At 48.3% G+C, this 15,586-nt stretch overlaps 1 protein-coding gene across 1 annotated transcript in view; it reads right to left on the reverse strand.

The window, feature by feature from the left end:
• Positions 1-15,586, reverse strand: part of DCC (DCC netrin 1 receptor) — a 608,612-nt gene that overhangs the window by 155,168 nt on the left and 437,858 nt on the right. Inside the window, exons 10-11 of the mRNA XM_075077076.1 lie at positions 5,696-5,844; positions 4,346-4,484 (exon numbers count right to left, since the gene is read on the reverse strand). Of these exons, the coding sequence (XP_074933177.1) occupies positions 4,346-4,484; positions 5,696-5,844 (288 nt within the window). The remainder of the gene's footprint in view (positions 1-4,345; positions 4,485-5,695; positions 5,845-15,586) is intronic.

Consider the following 15,586-nt stretch of genomic DNA (forward strand, 5'->3'; position numbering starts at 1 on the left):
CGCCTGGACGCGGCCCTGTGCCCCTGCTCTGGGGGTGCCTGCTCCAGCAGGGGTGGGACGGGGTGAGCTCCAGAGGGCCCTTCCAACCCCTACCGTGCTGGGATTTTGTGATCTGGTGAAACTAAAGAAATATATATTTTCAGTTGCCATCAGACGAATCCACGTCATTTACGGTTTTGCTGTTTGTTTGCTGTTCCTTAGCTGTAGAGCAGAATGGTCCAGAAGGAATAAGACGGGTGAGCGAGCCCCTGGACTACTTCCCTGCAGCACAGAGAGCACCCGGGTCCCCAGGCTGCTGGGGTGGTAAATAAGGGACTTGGTCCCCAGCGGGGTCGTGGCCACAATACCGTTCACCTCCAGTAAATCCACGCTCGTGTCTCTGAGCGACGGGCTTTGCTCTTGCCCCCATAAGTGCCCTCACAGCCCATTCGTCCTTACCCTGCTCAGAGCTCTTGTGCAAACACAGTAATCGCTACCCACACCTGAAAAACTTCATCGGCTGTCTCCCGTGTCAATCGGAACGTCAATTTTGACTTTAAAAAAGCATTCATATTATAATTATGGGTATAAATTATATTTAAATCAAGTACTCAGGAAGCATGAAATAAGTCTGTCTGCCAATTGCTGGGATTAAATGCATTTTGCTAAATTCACGCGCATGATAGCTCAAAGCATTCCTGCAATGGCACACAGCTTGGCCAAATATTATCTGAGCTGTATTTTAAACCGAAAATTAAACATTAAAGATACAGTATGTTCCTTGATCTGGCCAATGCTGTCTGGGCTCTGTAGCTCGTGCAGCTGGGGTGCATTTCTCAGACTATAGATGACAGTCCAGAGCTTCATGGAAAATTTATGCCTACAGACCTGCAGGAAATAATAGTACAGGGCATTTTTTTTGTGTGCAACCCCATACCCTATTGTAGGCTATACAGCAAAGGATTGGCACGGAAAAACATAACCGGCTCAAACATGTACACTCTCAGGAGGAAGGCAGACATATAAATCATCCTGTCATTTTTACAGGAGGAAAGACAGACACATCTTCAGGACTTTTCTCCCATTTTCAACATTTCCTTCTGTTTCAAAGCAGTCGCTGCCCTTTGAGAGCATCCCGGCTCGTGGCCTGGGGCTGCCCTCCGGCTTTGGCTGCTGAGGCAAAAACAAACTCCCAGAGCCTGCACGGACCGAGATGGGAAGATGCCACGAAGCAAAGAGCAAAAGGAGCCGGTCGTGACAAGCAAGGTGCTCCTCATTACGGTTTTTTTCAGGTGGGCAAAGCTCCGGGTAGGAGCTGGGAAAGGCAGCCAGCTCCCATCCCTCTGATGGCCACGGTCCCTGACTGATGAAGCTGCCAAAGCTCAGTTTAAGCTGGAGGATGGGCTGAAGTCCAAAAACCACAGCGGGAGCTGCTCTCCTCCATGGGGAGGGTGGTAGGAAGGGATGCAGGTATAAAACCTGCCCCAAACCCAGATGTATATACAGGCAACTAGAGGCTTTCTCCTTCCTTTATCTGTCACCTATAAAGCAGGACGATTAAATGTCTTTGTCTCTCCCCTACGCAGGCCATTAGCTCGCCCGTGCAGGAGTTATTTCTTGCCGTTTTATTGTGCATCCTTCTAGCAGAAGGGACCTTAACCCCAAGAAAGGTCTCTGCGTGGTACCATAAAAGAAGAGATTACCGAAAGTTTTGGTGCTGTAGACTTGCTCTCTCCGTTGCCTCCCTTCCTTCTCAGCAGCGGGACATCCGGGACCGATGCCGCCTTCAGCCAGGCTCTCGCTGCGCCCCTTTGGCTACTCTTCTTCGTGCGAGAGACCAAAGCGGTTTCAGGCAGAATCAGAATAAGGAGGATGAAAAGATATCCTGAAAGGGTTTTTTCTTCTTTTACACCTGCTCCAAAATAAACCAGAGGAAGGCTGCGAAGGCTGCAGCCAACCGACTTCTTGCAGAACAGCCTTTTGCTTAAATAAAGAGGAATAAATAAATAAATACCATCTTTTTCCAGATTCCGGAAATAAGGACACCTCAGCGCGCTCCTGTTTTTTGGAATAATCTCACGCAAACCTTCTCCTTAGCAATGGTTTTTGGTCGCAGACAGGTGAAAAGTCTGAAGCTCTTGCAGAGGCTAATTTTCAGACTCATGAATAACAATCTTTCCCTTTCTCACTTACGGTGACATTTAAAACCAAAGTGGAGTACAGCGCCGCAGTTCTGCACTTCACAGTGTGAATTAAATCTACATACATTATGCAAAATATTCATTTTCACTTGTTTTCCTTTTGTTTTTATAATTATAAGTGTGAAGTAATTTATTCTGCCAAGATCCAGCCTGTATTACAAGGGAAAACTGAATTTGCTGGGTAGGCATAAGTAGCACTTGAAAAAATATTGCAGAGGTGTCAAACGTAAAATCACGGTGCCAACCCAGCCGGGTGGTCTCGCAGATGAATCCCTCTGAAGATACAGCCCGGAATAAAGCAGATTAAAACAGCGCTGGGGTTCACCAGCTCCCTCGCTCGGGGCTCCCCATGCTCCTGGCGCCCTCCATGTCGCTTTTCAAGGGGTCTCGTTTAAAGGCACCCAAGAGCTCTCCTCCAGTGCCCTTCAGCGAGGCGCCTATTTATTTCCGAATTAAATTTAGGCCAGACTGGCTGAGCCTTTTTAAAACGAAAGCACCGCCCCCAGCCCCATCGCTCGGCTGAAGCCCCCCCCTTTCAGACCACGCTTTCTCCACCGCTGTTGCTCCAGAGGCCACGGCGACCCGGGGCAGGGGGGACCCGCAGAGCCCAGGGTAACTCAGGGCGGCAGCAACTCCACCGGTGCGAGACGGGAGCAGCGCTTCCGTAGGGGCTGTCACCAACCCGCGTGTGACCCCGGGACGCCTGCGCAGCCGCTCTGCGCTGTAGATACGCTAAACTAATGCAAGAGCTTCTCCGGCGCTTGACACCCCCCTCCTCTGCTGATTTGCTGCAGGATCTATTCAGCTTCTGCTAACGCCGCACGATATTTTTGGTTGATCAGGTGTAGCATTCAGAGTCAACGGGGTTACCAGACAGAAAATTGCCGTTCTTAACCTCATACAGATTTTCAGCTGTTTTGGGTGGAATATAAAGGAATAAATCTCAGACACCTTGGTTCTCCATTCATTTTTTTTTTGCTCTAGCGTCAATCTACAGCACAGAAGGGCACAACGTGGAAATGTTTATGCGACCGAGGTGCGTGCCGGGCGCTGTTTCCCAATACGCTCGCTAGCACAGGTTATCTGCTGAGGGGAGAAGAGCCCAGCAAGTTTAACATATCTTGCTGAAGTCCACGGCAACGGATTTCTTGCCTAATCCCTGATTTTATACTCTCACGCCAAAGTAAACATTTTTTCCCATGAAAATAACCTTAAATCAGCGATCCAAACCCAGGCCAGGGCCATCCGAATTCCCATACCTTGCTTTATTAAGCATATGCGAAAAAGAAGCTGTCTAAATTTTCATCGGAAGAAGAATTAACTGTTCATAAATCTCACTTTAAAAGCTCAGTTGACACCTCTTATGTCATTTTTAAATAAAAAGTTGGTATGGAAAAAAGCTTTCTGGTCTGTGGGGTTCACTCAGGAGCCTGCACATCCCTGAAGACCCTGGAGCCTGCCTCTGGTCTGGCTTCTGCTTTATGAACTCTGACCAACCCTGCTGAAAGACTTTTTCCTTCATTTTTATAGTTTTTACACTTTTGTAGCCCAAACGACTCCGATGGCGTTATTGCTGTTTTAGCCAGACGTGGGGATCAGGCTCAGCGACTTCGAGAGGAGTCAAGCGCGCGTAAGTTTTCTGATATCGGACACAACTAAGTGCCTCCGAATGCAAAATAAAATCCAATTTATCTCCCGGAGCTTGTGAGCCACAGGAGCACGGCGCGAGCTCGGGGAGGGATGACGGTGCAGCCACTGTGACGAGCGGAGATTGAAGCCCTGGTGTATTTGCTACCCCTGTGTTTAAAGCACAAGGAAAACCCAGGCGGTCGGCTCTTCAAATGCAGCTGTAATAAAATAGCGTCTGTTGAAAAGGTGAACGGATACACCTGTGCCTAAGTTAAAGAGAAAATAAAGAGAGAAGCAGACTATCCTTATCACTAGACATGGGAATAACGAACCAAACCAGTTATCCTGGGAGACAAACACCAGCTCAGAGGGTACCACTGGAGGCAGGTGCTGAACCCCATTTCTGTCCTGCACGTTCAATAACCTCCTCGCTTCGTTGCTGCCTCTTCCGAAACACGGTAGCAGAAGAAAAAGTCCGATGGTTGCAACCGATAGACGCCACCTGCCCACCCCGGGGCCCCTCCATCCCCACTCACCATCGGAAAGCGTGGTGACCGTCACATCCTCGGTGGAGACACCGGGGCCGTAGCGGTTGTAGGCGAGGAAGCGCAGGCTGTACTCGGTGAACTTCTTCAGCCCCTCCAGCCGGTAGGAGAGCCCATCCACCTCCACGTTCTAGCACACAGAGACGATAAACCAAGGGAAAATGTGACAGCCAGCGCCACGGCCGCGCCGAGGGACGAGCGGATTAGAGACAAGCTATTCACTTTTTGAGAAGTAGAGCTAAAGCCTTCTTTAAGTTGATATAAAAGGCAATTTATAACAGAGTGGCTTGTTACAGCTCGGTTCCCGTCCGCAGCCCTGCCCACGGCGTCGGGGCGGAAGGGGTTTCAGCCCCTCAGAGTTGCGTTTAGTTACTTAGGGCGCAGGAGAAAAAAAGGGTTTGTTTTGGTTTAAGCCAGTTGCGGCCGCTCCGCGGGTACACGAGAGGGAAAGAAGAAAATAAAAGCCAAGAGTCAAAGGGGAATTTTGGAGAAAAGGAGGAAATTAAATAAAAGCGAGCGCAGAAAAAATGGGGACGGTATAAAAATTCCCGTAAGGCTACTGAAGCGCCTGCCGCAAGCCTGCGATGCCTGTGATCATCATGTGCTATCAGGTCAGAAAAAGAGACGTCTTTGCTTTCAGCCCTCCCCTATTCTTTGCTAAAAAAAACTATTCAGGCCACACTTTACCCAGAGCGCTCTGTCTCCGTGGCTACTGCTGCATTCCTATCAAATATTGGTTATGAAACGGCCAGCGGGAAGTACCTGAGCACTCCACAGTTTGCAAGAGCAAGGTTGCGTGTTTGCCACTCGAAAGCACGTGCTCGTGGCAGGGTTAGGAGCGCAATGAAGCGCACAGCACCAATACCAATTTTTACGACCAGTATCTGTCGGTCTGGAGACGAAACGCATCATTTCTAGCCTGGATTCGTATTATTTTACCCTCCTACTTGAAAGACGTTATAAGGAACAACTAAAAATATACATTCTACAACGATCACGCATAAAAACTGCCATTAATGTGTTTTGCACGATGTAAAGGGAGAGTCTAAAGGGTCTTTAAATGCTCTTTGGCGTTATTCTGAAATTTCAGCATAAAGCTGAGGATTGGTTAATATATACCAGGCTGCCTCTTCTACCTCCTGAACCCATTTTACACTGGTGAAAATTTATCTGCTTGATTTCCTCTTTTATCACTGGTCTGAGCAATGTTTACCTAGCCTGGAGGATTAATCTGTAAAACCTCTCACTTTCAGCCTTTACGATGCTCTAAAGACCTGCAGATGCCTACCCCAAATATCTCCTTCTCACGGGGAGAGCGGAGGCACCCCGGTAGCCGCTCACCTGCTCTCTTCCAGTTGCCGTCTCCGTACAGAAGAGCCTGTAGCCTTGAACGGGGCCATTAGCATAGGCAGGGGGGTCCCAGGAGACGAGAATCGAGGTAGGTGAGGTAGACACAGCCCGTATGTTTTCCACCGGCCCGGGAACTTGCACTGGACACAAAGGAAAGGAGAGCGTGAAAGCCCTGTCCCCGCATCACCCACCGCTGCGCCCCCGCCCCCGACGTGCGGCACGACCCAGCCCAGGACCCATCTCCGAGGGGTGCCTGTAACAGCCCTGCTTCGGCACTGTACGCCTCCGAAACGCCAGACGAGACACAAAAGGGGATGCTAAACCCGTGGAAAACACACTGCGGAAAGACTGATGTTGATTTAGCAGCATGACTACATGAACTACTGAAAAGGGTTGTTCCGTCCAGGTTACATCTCTGCGCGTGGGCTCAGAGGATGGACTTCATCTTAAAATTGAATTTCTGGGAAATAATTAGCACAAATATCTCGCGCACGCGACAGACGCGTTTACCTTGCGGCAGTAGGAAATCGGAGATATACAAATCCGATTGTCCAAGGCCAGTTCAAGCTAAGGACTGCCATTAGAAAACCCTCAGGCAGACACCAACACGACGAAAGTCATCTCATAAACACACTAACTGCGAGCCGAAAGTTGATTTCATGGGAGGCACCGCTTAGTTGTGTGTGTTTCTGTCCCAGCTGTGCACGTACCAGCTTGATGCTATTTGATTATAAATTGTTTCGGTGCACCGCAGCAGGCTTTGGTTTCTTTTAGCAAGCACTTAGCCTTCAAAATCCCTCTCCTAGCTTCTGCTTACGCCCTTTGCACATGTACCTGTTTACGCTGTCTGTTTAAACCCCTTTACACGTTACTCTGTTTTAACTGCTTGAGGGATCGCATGAGGGCTAAGATGAAGCATTAAGGGCAGTCCTTGGCACGCTCTGATGAACGAGGGAGCCCACAAAAGCTGGGCTTTAGGCTGGTATCGCCCCGTTTTGCAGTGGCACGAGGCTGCAAAGCCACAGGACGCTGGGAGCATGGAGCAAGGCGGTGGATTTGCTCAGAAGACATCATACAGCTCTTCACACAAAACCCTGGGTGACCGGGCTGATCTCAGAGCTGACCTGCTTTGAGCGGGGGCTGGACCGGAGACCGCTCATCAGCTGCAAACCCTAATTTGCCCTTAAAAGTTAAGCCTCAATGGTATAAACGCCAATACTAATAGGTAGTCCCAGTTCTGCTCTTAAATAGGATTCTTCTGTTTGCACGGTGCCCAGCACGTACAGACATTATAGAACTGTAACAAGCTTATCTTATAAAGCAAAGACAACAAAAGCGTTAAAACATCCCATCCTTGAAACTATTATCTGCTTTGATTAATTCTGCAAATACAGAGGTTTGCAGTAGGTTTAGCCTGAAGTAAAGATCATTTGTAATGCAAAATTTAGATTGCCTTGACACCAGATCATGCTGGGGGGGGGGGGTGGGATGGGAAGAGGCACACAACTCCTCTTCAAGTGACAACACAAAAGGAGACATGTCTCAGGAGACATGGTATTGTTGAGTTGATGGTTGGACTTGATGATCCTAGAGGTCTTTTCCAACCTTAATGATTCTTTGAGTCTATGAAAACAACCCCTTAGGATTCTTAAGGGAAGCATACTGGGTCACCTTTTGTTATACAGGCTACCTTAAAATGCTCCACTTTAGCTCTGAATGCAGATTTTCACTCATTGAATACGTCATGCTTTTGGATGTGAACTTAAATTGCTTATTAAAAACAAAAGCGCTTAAAAAAGCTTAATAAACTCCTGTAAGTACCAGCAGTATGAGAAAAACTCACTCCCTGCACGTCTGGTGGACCCAACCCCGGCGACAACTGGTGTTTGGAGATGAGGCTATCTATAGCTCATCCGTGCCTTCTTCTCGACCTCAAGCAAAATAGGAAGAAAAAAAAGAAACAAATAAAAAAAAAAAGAATTGTGGCAAAAATATAAAGGTCAAGCACAAGGTTATTTCTGAAAATCTTCAGCACCAAATAGCGCCTTTTTCCTTTCAATAGGGAGCGTGTTGTGGCATAAAACAAACTCACAAGCTATTGTGCAGCCGGCAGATAACAGAATTACAGCTCTTAGCACAGGCTTTCCGCAAAGTTACATCCCCATTACAAAGCAGTTTCGCACTAAGAGCTCTCTTTTTGTACATCTCTAAGCGGGCGGCGAGCAGCCATAGCCCAGGAGCCGCCGACCCCGCGCTCCCTGCATCCGTCCCTCTCCCGCAGAACCGGGATGGCAGAGCTGGGCACAGGAGAAAGGCGCCCAGATGCGGCGCCAACGAGATACAGATAGCCTTTGGTCACAAGTAATTTCAGGTTTAGATGCAGAGTAGATATATTTAAAATATTTGTATTTCCTTCGCCCAGCTTTCCTTTTCATTCCATTGCAATATTTCTGACGGGCACTCTAATGTGCTTAAGGTCTCGGTATTTTCAGCACACACAAAGCTTTTAATAATCTCTCCTGATCCCTTCTGTCAAATAATAATCTGGTGAAAATTGGCATTAAGTTTTAAATCTTTTCCTGAATTCTTCTTTTTCTAAATAGCAGAGAGGCCCTAGAACTGCTTTACATTCCATTAAAACAAGACATTAAATCTTGTTTTTTCTAAAGCCGGTCTTTTACAACTAACAGCATCCTTTCTCTAAGAAAAAAAGGATAAACGAAAGAGGGCAGGCAGACGACTGATGCGGCTTCTTTTACCATGGGCTCCGCGCAATGCTTCAGTATATTCCAAGCCCCCCCGTTCCTCTGAGCATGCCCTTCCACTCCCAGAAAAGGTCGGTTAAGCGCCTCAGACTGTTTCGTAAATACAAGCTACAAGGACTGCTTGCAAAGAGTTTGCTGCTGCTCTCACAACTGCCAGTTTTGGGGTTATTTAGGGGAATAATTCCTATTCAGTAGCCATAAAGCAATCAGGCCCAAAGCCAGAAATGGGCGATTGCTTTTTTTCCCCCCCCAAAATTGCTTCCTTTTCTTTTTTTTTTTAATTTTTCCAGTGCTGATTTTAGAAATATGCATTAACTGCCTTTTCTAGTTTTGCTAACGCTAGCTGTCAGTGGGGCCGAGCTCCTATTACTGGGGTGAATGGCTGTAGCCATGCTGTGCTCTAAAAATTCACCTCACGCTGCCCCAAAAGCCAGCATTCCTGGGGCTGAAAGATGATACTTACTGTAGGCACCTGATATAAACCTTAATGTTAGGTATCTATTATTGCAGAAGTACCTGCATCCCTAACATAGTCATCACAGAGCCGTACTGTTGGGTTTCTCATCTGGGCTGGCCCCAGCAAAGAGGGCTGCCCTCTGCGTAAATGGTATGTCTTGCTTTTAATCTTCCAAACCTTAGAGACTACGGGTTATTTTTGGAGCTGACCTCCTGCCAGCAGTCCACATAAACCCAAAGAGGCTACGTGCAGCGAGCAATAGGTGAAATGCCTCCAGAGAACGTCCGCAACTCATTCCCTCCCTCCATCTCACAGAGTGGGAGTGCTGCACACCCATGTCCTCTCCTGGCTGCAGATGGACCACGCGCCCGGGACAAGCTGGGAGCCTCTGGCAGGAGAAACACCACCCAGCTTCATACCTCCAGGGTACAAGTTGAGTCAGTGCAGCTTGACTTTGGGGTCAGCAGACCTGGAGGAGCTTGGCAGGAGGCCTTCACAGCTTGAAGAGGGCAAGAGCTGCGAGGAAGACCTGGCCACTTCTAGGGTATGAGGGCTTTAAAACCTCTAGTAACCCTGCCAAGTTGGATTTACTGTAGGAGCAGAAAGGGCTGGCGTCTCTGGATGCCAGTGAAAGCACTGCCTTATTGAGAGACTCTGGTATCGACCCCTCAAGTTCAGTTGCATAAAACCAAATGTCCATGGACTCAACTGCTCCTTGAAACCTGCAGGAACACAATTTCTATTCTCATGAGGCTTCACTGCTCTTGCACAGAGATTTCCTCTTTGCTATTGTTCAACTTTTGACAATAATAGTTAATAAGATATAAGAAAGATACAAGTGCCTAAAATAGGAACGTAGGCAACTACGTCAAAAATTGCTTGGCAACTGCCTAAACATGCTAAATATCCCTCTGAATCCTGATATTTTTGTGTCTGAAGCTCTGCCTTCTGCAGCCCCGGCTACCCTGCCTGTGCCCATGGGAATCTGGCCGATACCAAAGTCCCACTGGAGACCAGGGAGCAGAGCACCTGAACGCCATGAGCACTGCGCTGGCACATAAGAAGTTAGTTACCCCATAACAGTTGCCTTAGGCTCTATCGCAAGACACTGACCTTCTTTCAGAGTTAGTGCTGGGCTCCAGCCTTGGGCTTTAAGGTGTACTGAGGCGGAATTATGCATGGCAGCTTTTGGACAAGAAAGCAGAGTCCTAAAGATCACCATGGAGTTGAATGCCCAAAGATGAGGTGAAAGGATCACGGTCCTACTTGTTTTCTTTCTCCTTCTGGTCCCAGGGCTCTTGGCTTCTGCTGCCTATGGTCCAAAGCAACCTCCCGCCTAATGGCCATGATGCTCCTGCACCAAGTGCACCGTTCAAGGCGTTCATGCTCTGCATCCTTTCAGGGAGAAGAGAGCATTAAACCTCTGCATTAAACCTTCCCAGGAGAGACAGCATGAACCACCAAGCACATACCACCACCACGCTTTTATAAGGAAAACAAAACCACTCATCCCAACTCACTTATTTTAAAGGAATATGCCTGCTAATTCTGAGTTAGGCTTCCTCGGTCTCCAGCTCTGTGTCCATCATGAAAGCTGCTTTTTAAAAACATATTTCCTAGTGATTCATTCTTCTCTATAATGAGATGCAATGAGTAAAATGTTCTTGTTCTTACATTTCAGTTTTGGTTTAAACAGCTGGTTTTGTGCTGATCTGCACCGAAAACATTTCAAAGATAAAACATTTACGAAGCCACTTGCGGTTATTGATAATAGAGTGCATGCTTTGACTGAGTCTTTGATTTCTCTCCCCTCCCCCTTCTTTCTCTGTAGTTAACAGCTTTAACAATATTTCATTAAAATCTGTTCCATGCTGCACCGAAGGATGCAACTTCAGAGAGCCTGCAGGCAGTGTAATTATTAACACAGCGAAACCCGCTTCCCTGCACTGGATGTGCTCTGAAGATACGGCAGTTGTTTGGCAGGACTCCCCCAGACACCTCCAGTGCGATCCACAGCTGGCGTTGGAGTCAGCTTTTGGAAGTAGCTGGCATTTATATTCTCCCAGTCTTCTGGTTTCCATCAGTTTGCCCTTTAACTCTTCACGTGGTGCCCAGCTGCACGCCACAGATGGATGCGTGAATCTAATATTCTTCAATTCCCTAAGGAACACGGGACCAGGGTTGGTACCACTAAGTGATGTGACGGAGGTGGCTCAGCTCTGACCTCTGCAGCAACGGGAAAGCGCCTCCTTGGAGCTGCCTTTACCGGAGGAGGTTTGGCAAGGCATCTTCCTCCACCCTCCTGCTGTGGAGCGGCAGAGTCTCCAGGGCTCGGGACGAGGATGGGGAGCTCAGGGGACCTGTGCATCACCAGAGACACCGATGTGGCAATGAGACACAATACCACAATAAAAATTCTGGGAAGTTTGGACCAAGAGGCAGGTGGGAATATCGTGTTATCTTCTTATCTTGGTATCCAGCGATAGCACGCATGGGAATGGGGAGACCTCATGGCGCTCTGCAGCTCCCTCCCGAGGGCAGGAGGAGGGGCAGGGCTGGTCTCTGCTCTCTGGTGACCAACGCCAGGACCCGAGGGAATGGCAGGGAGATGTGCCAGGGGAAGGTGAAGCTGGGCATTAGGAGAAGGCTCTTCCCCCAGAGGGTGGTGGAGCCCTGGCACAGGCTGCCCAGGGAGGCATCACAGCACCAGCCTGGCGATATTCCAGAAGCACCTGGACCAGGCCCTCAGAGACACGGTGTGAATTTGGGGTGTCCTGTGCAGGGACAGGAGCTGGGCTCGATGGTCCTTGTCGGTCCCTTCCAACTCAGGACATTCTGTGATTCTCTGATTCAAAGCTGTGCCAGGGAGGTTTAGAGTGGACCTGAGGAAGTGTGTCTTCACCGAGAGGGTGGTCAGACCCTGGAACAGGCTTCCTGGGGAGGTGGTCGGTGCCCCAAGCCTCTCAGTGTTTAAGAGGCATTTGGATGATGCCCTTAACAGCATGGTTTAACTTTTGATCAGCCCTGAAGTGTTCAGGCAGTTGGACTAGATGACCGTGGTAGGCCCTTTCCAAGTGCAATAGCCTATTCTATTCTAGCCAAATAAAACCTTGGCAAGAAATTAGTAAAACAGCGGCAGCAGGAGCAGCTCAACACCTATACAGGCTCATTAATTAATTAATAAATTGGAAAAAAATTTCCTCAGTACCCAGCATTTCCACTCCCATACGTATTTTGCCTGACTTTCAAACGTTGCAGCATGTATCACAGTGCACAGTTCCTGGAATTGAACTGCTGAAATCAACCTGTTAGCCCTGCTACTAAACTCAGGCAGGGAACAATATTTTAAGTGGTTTCCCACTATTATTATTTCAAGATAGTGATGGGCTGTATTTGTGGCAGGAAAGCCTCACGACTGTGGACAGAGGAAGCAGTAGTAGTCTATTGTAACAGTTTGCACCGGGGAGAAAATCTCTCCGTGAATCAAAATTTATTAAGCTTTTGCTAATGTCAATAAGCTATTTGAAAGCAAATATGGGGTGCAAACACGAGCACTAAAATAATGTCATCAACGAAGAAAGAGTCTGCAGTCAGTGAGATAAATTCATTTCAAAAACAAGCTTTTGTTACAAAATCCATCTGCTTCTGGGTGTCCAAACATGCCCTGCATCTGTTTGAGGTCAGAAAAATGGAAGGAAAACCTTTCTGAATGGAAGAGCATTTACAATGGCTGGAGGCCCTGCTATGCACTTACATGAAATGATAGCATCCGCCGAACTAAAAAGCAACTTCTATTGACTTCAGTAGGGACAGAAATTCAACCTTTTATTTTGAGAAACGGTGCACAGAAAGAGGTTACAGCAGTCCTGGCTCTGGCTCAGGCTTCCAGAGGGAGCTTGGATAAATAATTTAATGCTTTTATGCTTCAATTTCCTTCCCATAAAATGGCATAATAATATATCTCCTACCCATTCTTTATCTCACCTATTTATATTGCGAGATTTCTGGGGTAGGACGAAAGGTCCAGATAAAACAAAGATGAATGCGTGTCAAACGGAACTGAGAGAGAATTTCAATTTCTACACCCAAAGCTATTTTAGAAATGCTCCGTAGCAGCCCATTTTATAGGGCATCTCTTCAACCTTCTCCTGGTGCCACGCTACTGCTCCTGCAGAGGACGAGAGCACCTCACACCCCACCAGCTCCCAGTAAGGCGGGACTGGTGATGGCAGCACCCGGGTACTTGATGGGAGCCGAGCGGGATGGTTAATCAAACACCTCTGAGACAAAGTGATGGGCTCGGCTATCCCACAGACACAACCAAAAGAGAAGGGGTCAGCGGACCTGAATTGTTTGAATGATTTGGCACTTTCCATGAATAGTAGGCCGGAGCGCAAATCCCTTGCTCAACAGGAGAGGTTCAAGAGTCTGTCTTCCGTCTCAGGTCTAGTCCCTCCATTAAATTTGTAGAACTTGCAGCACAAATGGCCTCAATCATAATTTAGGTCTCTAGACACTGTTATCCTACAAATAAAACCTGTCTTTCTACAGAGGTCATAGAAGGTCATAAAACCATAGAATGTCCTGAGTTGGAAGGGACCGACAAGGACCATCGAGTCCAGCTCCTGTCCCTGCACAGGACACCCCAAATTCACACCATGTCTCTGAGGGCCTTGTCCAGGTGCTTCTGGAATATCGCCAGGCTGGTGCCGTGATGCCTCCCTGGGGAGCCTGTGCCAGGGCTCCACCACCCTCTGGGGGAAGAGCCTTCTCCTAATGCCCAGCCTAACCCTCCCCTGGCACATCTCCCTGCCATTCCCTCGGGGCCTGGCGTTGGTCACCAGAGGGAAGAGACCAGGCCTGCCCCTCCTCCTCCCCTCGGGAGGGAGCTGCAGAGCGCCATGAGGCTGCCCTCGGCCCCCTCTGCTCCAGCTGAACAACCCCAGGGACTTCAGCCGCTCCTCGTACCGTTTCCCCTCTAAACCCTTCCCCAGCTCCGTGGCCTCCTCGGGACTCTCTCCAGTACCTTTATACCCTCAATGTCCTGCGGCGCCCAACGCTGCCCACAGCGCTCGAGGTGAGGCCGCCCCAGCGCGGAGCAGAGCGGGACAATCCCCTCCCTCGCCCGGCTGCGATGCAGGGCTCGATGCCCCCCCAGGGCACGCTGGTGGCTCATGTTCAGCTTTGTACCTTTGTTTCTGATCAAAAGGTTTGAGAAGAGCTTTGTCCCACCATTCAGTAAAATTTGGTGGCCTTGGATCAGCTGGAGGCACTGAGCTCAGCTCTTCCCGGTGCCCAAATCCGGCTCGGTGAAGTTTATTTCATTTCCAGCTCATTTTCAGTGCCCCCAGGCACCACTGTTTTAGGAACGCGGTAGGGAGACAAAAACCCATCCCCATGGTCTGCAGCTCAGCAGAGGTTTTTGGATGTATCTCAGCAAAGTGACACACCGGTGCTCTTGTCCAAGGAAAGATCAGAGAGTGCCAAATCCAGCGCGTGAAACCCAGCCCTGCGTCTCAGCAGGAGCGAGAGGAAAGAACAGCCGCGCTGCCCGAGGACCGCGGCACCAAAACGCTCCCCTGAGGGACGTAAGGACGAAGGAAAAGGACCCTACTGCAGAAAAGCTTCCAACTGCAACGTATTTCATGTTCAGCTGTAAGGTGACATCTTGTCGTGACTGTCACCTGCCCCTCAGCGCTCACCCGTACCCCCCCGAACCGCCACCTTCTCCGCACGCAGGGGAAATTCTGCCTTGGCAAGGGGTGCCAAGGGTGGTCCCTCTGCCCTACACCGCTCCTCGATGAGGGGGATCCAGGCAGGGCCCCTGTGCCTCTGCATGCCCGTTTGCATCGGGGACCTATAAATATGGAGATTTCATGCAAATGGTGCAACGCCTTGATTTGCATAGTTGATTAAGATATGCTTATCCGTTCTGCATTTTCCTTTTTTTTTTGAGATAAAAGTGGATTTAATTTTCTGCTCCTTCTCGGCGAGTCAGTCAAAGTATTTTACTTGGCGTAATGGTGCCTTTGCACCTCGGCAAACCTGGAGCAGAATTACAACATACTTCCAGCCAGTGAAGCTTATTATTTATAAAAAGCAATGACTAGGTGACAAGCACTGAATTCTTCATATCAACCACCTCCACGAACCACTAAAAGGCAGAAGTGTGCGGTGTAGAAAAACCTCAGAAATGGAAAAATCCCGCTTCTCATTTAGAGTATTTTCACTGAAGCAGATTATTTCTGGTAAACATGGTCTTCACAGACATCAAAACATTTGGAAAAAAACCAGTGGCAGTTTTTGCTTAGGAAGAAAAATGAAGCAAAGTAATTCCATAATGCTGAAACATCCAGTAATGACATTTTCAAACCGAAATACTTCTTTTCTAAATAAGTTTTAAATTACTTGCACTGATTTTTTGCACCGATTTTGGCTTAAGCTTTCCGCAAGTTTTACATAATGGATGACAGAATGAAATATGTTGTTTCATTAGAGCATAAAAAAGGAAAGCAATCAAGGATTGTTTTCGCTGTACTTCAACATACAAGCGCCTCCAGCATCGTAATTTCCCGCGAACCCCAAACCTCTGGTCCTTGCCCTACTCTTGCTCTCCTCTACCTATATTTAAAGAGTCTGACGAAAAACACAAAATAGTTT

The sequence above is a fragment of the Phalacrocorax aristotelis genome, chromosome W, assembly GCF_949628215.1.
Source record: "Phalacrocorax aristotelis chromosome W, bGulAri2.1, whole genome shotgun sequence".
Classification (NCBI taxonomy): domain Eukaryota; kingdom Metazoa; phylum Chordata; class Aves; order Suliformes; family Phalacrocoracidae; genus Phalacrocorax; species Phalacrocorax aristotelis.